Raw genomic sequence first — 8,376 nt, 5'->3', positions numbered from 1 at the left:
ATATTAGAGAAACTTAAAACCTAAGCGATGCTTCATAAGAATTGATGTGTAAGCTAGTCCCAGCAATAGTCTAATTTATAAATATCAATTGTAATCTCATGTAATTGAGTTGTACTCTTGAACAATAGTCTCATGTAATAAAAACAATTCAATTTTATTGTAAAGAAATAGTTGAATAATTTTCTATGTTTAGTATTTAATACTAGTTTAATTAAATTATTGAATTAAATTTGGAGATTTAATCTTAAATTAAATTAAATTTAAAATAAATTACTGAATTAAGTTTTGGTATTTAATATAATATGAAATTTCGATTAAAAAAATTGAAATTAATTTCAATATTTAATTTAATTTAAACATTAATTTAAATGACAAAAATAAAGGAGTGATAAAAAGGACAAAATAAAGGGATAAAAAGGACAAAGTATTTCATTTAATTTTATCAATCTTATTCTACTTAAACTAAGGATTAAGAATCCCATGAGTAAATTTTAGACTGATCTAATGTTATGCTTGGCAGGACTGACAAATAAGTTAATTTTTTAGTCCAAAAATTTAATCCAATCCCATAACTTATTCATTCTACCAAACTTAGCCCTACCGTTATGTTAGCATGCATGGTAGATGAGATAGAATGGGCTGTCCATATAAGACCGGAAAAAAAAAAAAAAAAGGCCATAGATTGGGCTATCTACATGATTGCTCAAGTCATGCACCGTGTTTTATGGACTCTTGAGCGGAATACGATCGAAGAATCTGTAAAAGCATTAAACTAGAACCAGTGGAGCATATTCAACCTATGACATCACATTTACAAGTTCTAAACAAATTTTGCTTGATTCAATGGCATCAAGGACACTCTCCTATACCTGGTAAAAACTGCAGCAGCGAAGAGAAGATATTATCCCTGAAAATTGCACGGCACAAGCAGCCATCACACAATTTGAAATGAGTATCTGAGAGAAGGAAGTATATATATACAACAACAGTTCTTCAAGATGATCAGTTTGGAACTTCCTTGAGCGTCAACTGTGTGGCAAACTTTTGAACCATACGAATGTTTTCTGTTGTCAAGGATGTCCAATATCATTTGCATACAAAATAAATTCCAAAGACAAAGAATAGAACTAGCAATGGTTTTAAAGGATATCTTCTCTTCAAACATTGGATGGTTCAGAATCAGTAGATTGTTGTTGCTCACGATGGCTCTCACCAATAATTCTTTGGCTTCCTCATGTTTCTTCTTTAGCATGTTGCAGATCTGCAGAATGAACTCATGATAGCTTTAGATGATAATAATCCCATGTCTATTGACATAATCAATCATTTGAAATTTGGAAAATACAAGTCATTACTACAACAAAAGAATCAAAATTCATTCCAATGCACGTTTAAGAAGCCTGCATGCTCCTACACTAAGTTGAGTTATAAAATGTACTAAAGACAATGATGCCAAGAACTAATAGATTCCCCTTTTTGTAATTGTCGGTCTCACAGTCATCATAATTCTTCTTGATTGTATAATTTTAGGTTCTTATCATTTGATATGATTTGGACAAACCCTGTGGTTTTGAGAAGCTTTAATCAAATAAACAGACAAAACATTAAAACTATGAAGCAGCAATCAAAACATTCCTGCTCGCTTACATTCTCAAGCTCTTTTGTGTATGCTTCTGCACTTTCAACATTTCTATCATTTTCCATTCCAACAGTAATTTCTAGTTCACCCATGTTGATCTCCCGAGAGTCTAGTCCAGAGGTTGAATCGTCATTGAGAACATTCTTAGTATCTTGATTCTCATGATTGCAGACCTGGCCAAAACATCAAGGTAAGTAAAATAATATTCTTTCAGCAATATCCATAGATGTGTTGAACTACAAGCTTTCTTGAGTAAGATACCTTTCCTTCAATAACTCTTCCCGAAGATTCTTTAAAATATCTGTAGGTTTTAGAGAAACACATAATTCCAGCACACAACCAAAACCAAAAACTTACAGTTAGATGATGATACAGTCAAAAAGTACTATGTGACCTGCTTTCCTTTGGTGACTCAGAAAGACGTTTAAGGGATTTCAATGACATTAATTCTGCATTTGATTCCTGTGCAATAGCTCAAAATAAACATTAGTGGAATGTCACAATAATTTCAGGAAATCACAGGACAGAATTTGAGGCTTCAAAACATCCATAGCAATGACATAGCTCATAAAAATCTATATTAATTATTAAAGCAATTAGTACTTTGGAATTTAAAATACCTCTGTCTTTTTCCGCTTCAAGGATACAGTGGTTAGAGGTTTTTGTTTATCAGTACCACCAACAGGAAGGGGAATATTGGATGTCATATTTGATAGAAGTTTCGAATTCTGTTCCAAGTTTCTGAAGGAATTACTTTGCCTTAAAACTGAAGGATTTGGTACTTCTTTGTTTCTTCCCATAGTCCTGTGTTGAGAGAGATGCAGTCCTAAGGAACAATTTTTAACAAAAATCTTCAAAGATAGACCTTGAAGGACACAAAGTGCTATACTCGCATCAAACCTCAAAGTTTTCAAGCTAGAAAGATCAGCTGTCCTCTTTCCAGTTTTAATCCCATCGGCTGAAATATCAGGTGTTCTCTCGCCAGTTTTAATTCCATCAATTGAATCATTTTTCAAATTCCGGATAGCTTGCATGCTTGAAACCATGAGTTTAGGATTTCCACTTGCCTCGGCACTTGATTTACTGATCTTTTCAGCTGAGACAGAAATATCAGGTGTCTGCTTGCCAGTTACAGTCCCTTCAATTGAACCATTCTTCACATTCCGGATAGCTTGCATGCTTGAAACTACAAATTTAGGATTTTTACTTGCATCGGCAGTTGATTTACTCGTCTTTTCAATTGTGGTAGAAAGGTCATGTGGTCTCTTGGAAGTTTTAGTCCCTTGAACTGAATCATTCTTCAGATCGCGGATAGCTTGCATGCTCGAAACCACAAACTTAGGATCTCCACTTGCCTCCACAGTTGATTTATTTGTCTTTTCAGTTGAGCTGGAAAGAATAACTCGAAAACTGCTATATATTTCCATAGGATCACAAAAGCTTATCCCAACATGATGTTTTCCAAAAAGATGAACATACAAACTAGATTAAATGCCAAAATAAACTTACCACATAGCAATACTATGCACAGAATTTTGATTTTCATGTTTAACAACAGATAAGATGAAATCGAAAAACTGGAATGAAAAATGATACTTCTTCATGAATTTTAAGATATTTGGTAAAATGAATTGGGGAATGAGCCACATGATATAATTATTACAGAATATCTCCAAGAATTTCTAGTAAGCTATATGAAGTTATGAGTATGTATGCATAAAAATAAAGAAAATCTTCCCAAAAGAAGAGCAAAATAAAATTAGTATTCCAAAATCTACTAAGAGTTCAGTACAAGAAGGAAACTCTTTTTGACAGTCACCAACTGTCAAATCTAAGAAGACAATAGTACGAATGGTAGAAATTCTGTATATGAGTGTAAAGCTTCAAATCAAGCTGCATTTTGAAGCTAAATAATATAAGTTTGCTAGAAGGCATTGTATAAAGATATATAAAGAAATAAAAAAAACTTTTAAATTGACATCCAAGAATCTCAAAGTTTTCTTTTTAATATAAATATTCAGCACATAACCAATTTCTGGAAATAAAAAAATTAAATCACAAGGAAAATTTGAAATATATATGACTTCAGATATTAATGTCTTACCCTGAGCTTTTTGTTCTTTTTATTGTAACAAGTTCTCCAGTCGTTGCTTCTTTCTCTGGCGGCCTTGAGTTACCAACAACTTGGCAGCCATTTTGTACAAAATCAGCATCGATACCCTCCCGACTACAAATTGCATAAGTGTCATTTAAGTACTGATTGTAGCGGTCATAGTGTTTGTTCCAAACTTACAGGATCATGCCCATTTCTCAAGGGACAATATTTCAACTTGGTGTCCCTAAAAAGATGCTTTTGATAAATCAATTTCCTAGTTACCTCACCTTATATTATCATCATTTTTGGCATCCATTTCACTTTCCAAAGAAACAGGCTTATTCTTTCTCAATTCTTCGGACTTTATACCAACCAATTTCTTACTAATTTTTGCCTCATTAGAATTAAATTCCTCCCTGTAAAAATTAAATGAGAACAGTTTGTAGATCAGTGAATCAGAAATACATGAACAATGAACCAATATTACGACTGGAATGACTGAAATGTAACAAAAATTAAATTATTCTCCTCCATCATTTTAATATTTTGGTTTATAATTCTAAGAGCACCCAAAGCTACAGAAAAAAAAAAAATTTAAAAACTTTTGGCATGGAAGGAAATACCAGATTGGGTACCTCACAAGTACATGTTGAGGTTTCACTTGGAAAATGATCAACCTCTAACCCAAATTGCAGTTGATAGCCAGGTATATCAACAAGTAGTTTATGAGTTTTAAACTTTGAGCTAATCAGTGTATGAATTAGAAAATTTCACCAGTAATTCAGACACAACCAAAGTGTAATGCCTACCCTGCTGGGTGGCAAAAATGGAAAAAAGGAGAGGTGAGGGAGCACTCTTCGTGTTCAAAAGTTCTTAAAATAAATAAATAAACCTACAATGCAGATGCCTCACCCAGTGTCCTTTTCACTTCCTGGCGTAACAGGTTCCCCTTGTGCCACTTGTTCATCTTGAAGTTTTGCCTCAGCAGCGAGTTTGCTCTCACTTTGTGCACCATCAGACTCAATACCCTCCCTGTTAAAGATTGTACAATAAACAGTCATTTGACCACTAATCATGCAAAAAACGATTATCAATGCCATCTCAGAATAAGAAAGTTTCAGTATGACATGGTTCCTCAGGTAGATGCGTTACAGCGAATCACTGAGATTCTTGACTTTGTTTTCACTTCTCAGCAAAACAGGTTCACCCTCCGACAGTTCTGTGGTAAGTGACTCTGAATTGTCCACTAATGCAGTTGCAATTTGGGCATCACTAGCATAGAAGTCCTCCCTGCTGCAAGCCGACCGGACAACAATTATTTTACTGGGCTAAAGTAATCTCTGGGCTAAAATAATTATAATCTAACATTTGATCTCTGGGCTAAAGTAATTATAATTACAAGCAAACATAAAACCAAAATGTAATTAAAAGAAAAAAGAAAAGAAAACCAAATATAGATATCTCACCCAGCATTCTTTTTTATTAATATAGCAGGTTTGCCTTGTGTCACTTGTTTATCTTGAGGGCTTGATTCACCAAACAGTTTGCTGCCATTTTGTTCATCATCAGAATTGAAGCCATCCCTATTGAAGAGTGTATAACTAACTGTCATTAAGCACAAGAAATGGCTCTTATAACTTAAGAGCTTTGGTATGAAAAGGTCTCCATGCAAAGATGCCTCACCTGATATTCCTAGGGCTGTTAACATTCTTTTCACTTCTGAGCGAAAAATGTTCTGCATCTGTTAATTCTTTGTTAAGTGACATCATATTACCCACCAGCTTGCTCCCTATTTGTGCATCATTTGTGAAGTCCTCACTGTCAACATTCATGATAAAGTGTTGGTCGTGATCACATACTTGATATATGATTCATTACACTGCAGCTATACAGATGCAGTGAAAAGTATTTAATCCAGTTCTTCAAAAAAAAAAAAAGGAAAAGAAAAGAATTTAGTCCAGTTACTCATTGAAATCAAAAGAGAAGCTAAAGAGGTCTTTTTTTCCTTCACAATTTCCACTGGAAGAGTTCTCTTCAGTTCTTTCCTTTGATTTTGCAGTCTTTTTTGACGAACATGAGAAATCAAGCTCTGGCATGTCCACTTTAAATGATGATAACTTGTCAAAATCACCATCGAGATTAAAATCCATGTCACTGGAATAAGAGAGTTCATTAGAATAACCTAGAAACTGGAGACTTGGGCATGGGTTATCATATATCAGCTGAATTAATATGTCTCGAATCAAGAACACAAAAATGTAAATGGAAATTGATGAAAATAAAATGAAAATCTAATGCAAGAGTTGAATGCACTAAACACTAAAATTCAGTACTTACAGTTTGTCAAAGTTGAATTTTTTCTTTCCATTTGAAACTGTGTCGAAGCTAAAATCTATGGCGTCGTCTTCTGTCACTGACATTGATTTCCAGGAGCTGAGAAAGTCCTTTCCAATCTCCTTATCTGTTTTAAAGGGAAGATGGGATTTTGTCACATGAATGACATCTATCTATAAAAAAGAACAAGTCTTGAGAGGTTTATTATAAAATTCTTTTACATCTTGTGATTTCAAGCAGCAGAGATATAGGTTAGCCAACAACCTTCAGGCTTCATGAAACCAAGAGTCAACAGATAGTCAGTGGAAGAGGTTGGTCATGCTAACACAAACTTAAGGTAATTGGAGAATGAATGTGGTTTAAGTTTACATTTCGAGTTAGTTGCTTATTCGCTTTTTCCCCCGGGGCAAAACTTAGCAACAAGTTCACATTATGCCTATTCAGAATTTTCTCCATCTTCTGAAATTATTTGTTTCTGTCAGTTGCCAATTGAAGGCCTTGCTAGTTATATCACTATGCTGCAATTCATTATGAATTCTAGATTTGCAACCTCTATTTTATGATTTCTCAAAACAATTATCTAAAAAAGTTGAGGGATGAAAGAACACTTAGAGCGACAAAGAGAGCACCTAAAATTGACTTTTTCTCTTTGGAGTTGACAGAGATAGAAGTTCCTTCCCCTGATTCTGCCATTTCCAGTAAATCTTATCCTTCAGCACTGCATATGGATAAAATATTGTAAGAATAATTGGAACCTAGAACAGGTGGCCCTTCTACTTCATTCAAAATCTTTGTGCACATTATATAGTTACAGTTAGATAATTCAATCAATGGTGTCAAAATAATAAATAAAGGAACAAAACAGTTTCTAGAGGCTATGGAAAGCACAACAAGGAAGTATCTACTAAATATATAGAAATGGCCACATAATTAATATGAAAGAATCACAGAATAGAACTATTTGAACCTTAATTAAAGGTAAAACAAACAATGTAAAGCTCAATTTCTATCAAATTTGTCGAATAAAAAAACCTACACCGAATTTGATAACCTGGATGCTATTTAAACGCCTTTCACATCCAAAGCGTGAGATTTGATGAATATTAGCAATTAATTGACAAAAAAGGCTCGAACTATACAGTTTTCACATCAATATAACCGTAAAAGATTTGTGACCTAAAATTTCAAATAAATAGAACAAAGCATAATGATATTGAGAGGCGAATCAGATTCTTGGCGACTCAAACATTAAATTTTAATCACGAAATAATGGATGATCAGAATAAGAGCAAAAAATATTACATGCCAGAACTCCGAATTTGTCCACTGTATGATCTTAGATGATTCTAAACCCTAAATTGTCGAATCAACGGCTCAAATTCTTGAGTCTCGTCTGTGTGAGAGATGGAGAAAAAGAGAGGAGTTACCTGTTTGCTGTGAGTGACGAGAGAAAAGCTGCTGTTTGGCTCGAAGGAAATTCTTACTGGAGAAGTAACGCTAATTTTTGCTGTCTCTGTGTGTGAGTGTTTTTCCCCCCTTTCTGCTTTGAATTTGAATCGTAAACGAAAAGGCGGGAGCGAGGATTAAATAGCGATTCCCGGAAAAATGCCTTGACCATTTTTACTTTTGTTAGTTTGTGGTCCAATTGGTTTTATGTTCATAACCTTTGAGGCTTAATTTATCCCCCAGTAAATGGGTGACACGTCATTATATACAACTCAAAAAGTTTAATAATATTTATTGGTGATAAATTTATCACTTATTGAAACTATTTTTTTTTTTTTATCTTACTGGAAGATAAAATTTGTGTGGAATAATTTAATGGTGCTCTATTATGTGACAGAATTATAAATCTTATCAATATTTTTAATATTAAATTTAGTGGATCTTATTATGAGGTCTATTGTTCTGTCATATGGATATCGTTGAACATGCTGGTGGGATAGTCCCACACAAATCCTTCTCCTCAATAAAACTTTTTTTTTTAAATATAGATATAGATTGAATATTAAACTCGTAAATCTACTCCCACATATATGTACAAAAATGTATATTCTTATATAAAGGGATGAATCTCACATTAGGCTCAAATAAATCTCATTAAGTTCGGACTCATATTATGGGCATAAATACGATTGGTTGCGCGCTTAAATGGTATTAAAACTGTTAATTTTTAATGCATAAATTGATGCTAAACAATATTCAATAAAAAAATGATACTATAAATATTATATCTTTGACTGATTATCGTGTTTAGAGGGAGAAAAAAATTATGTGGAACGGTTCTACCATGCTAAGGCGACGACAC

At 33.5% G+C, this 8,376-nt stretch overlaps 1 protein-coding gene across 3 annotated transcripts; it reads right to left on the bottom strand.

The window, feature by feature from the left end:
• Positions 1 to 503: 503 nt before the first annotated feature.
• LOC102620400 (uncharacterized protein At4g18490) lies at positions 504 to 7,644 on the bottom strand. Of its 3 annotated transcripts, XM_025094677.2 has the most exons (17): positions 7,496 to 7,644; positions 6,698 to 6,786; positions 6,072 to 6,195; positions 5,700 to 5,888; positions 5,418 to 5,552; positions 5,201 to 5,317; positions 4,887 to 5,027; positions 4,647 to 4,766; positions 4,022 to 4,150; positions 3,744 to 3,866; positions 2,540 to 3,049; positions 2,260 to 2,443; positions 2,034 to 2,101; positions 1,901 to 1,940; positions 1,648 to 1,812; positions 1,151 to 1,261; positions 504 to 1,059 (listed from the first exon to the last, which is right to left on the bottom strand). In XM_025094677.2, the coding sequence occupies exons 2-17, from the start codon at positions 6,759 to 6,761 to the stop codon at positions 1,003 to 1,005; spliced, it is 2,277 nt and encodes a 758-aa protein (XP_024950445.1). In that variant the 5' UTR covers positions 6,762 to 6,786; positions 7,496 to 7,644; the 3' UTR covers positions 504 to 1,002. The 3 variants fall into 3 exon arrangements, with proteins under 3 accessions (XP_024950445.1, XP_024950443.1, XP_024950444.1); XM_025094675.2 differs by having other exon boundaries at positions 2,260 to 3,049; XM_025094676.2 differs by having other exon boundaries at positions 2,260 to 3,028.
• Positions 7,645 to 8,376: the final 732 nt, after the last annotated feature.

The sequence above is a fragment of the Citrus sinensis genome, chromosome 2 (assembly GCF_022201045.2).
Source record: "Citrus sinensis cultivar Valencia sweet orange chromosome 2, DVS_A1.0, whole genome shotgun sequence".
Taxonomy (NCBI): Eukaryota; Viridiplantae; Streptophyta; class Magnoliopsida; order Sapindales; family Rutaceae; genus Citrus; species Citrus sinensis.
This window is presented reverse-complemented; position numbering and strand designations above follow the sequence as displayed.

Bases quoted from the DNA above. Each gene is read 5' to 3' on its own strand.
- LOC102620400 (XM_025094675.2), bottom strand. From the start codon at position 6,761: ATGGCAGAATCAGGGGAAGGAACTTCTATCTCTGTCAACTCCAAAGAG. The intron at 6,196-6,697 runs GTGCTCTCTTTG...CCTTTAAAACAG, and splicing joins AGAGAAAAAGTCAATTTTAG to ATAAGGAGATTGGAAAGGAC. The intron at 3,050-3,743 runs GTAAGACATTAA...AATATATAGCAG, and splicing joins AAAAGAACAAAAAGCTCAGG to TTTTCGAGTTATTCTTTCCA.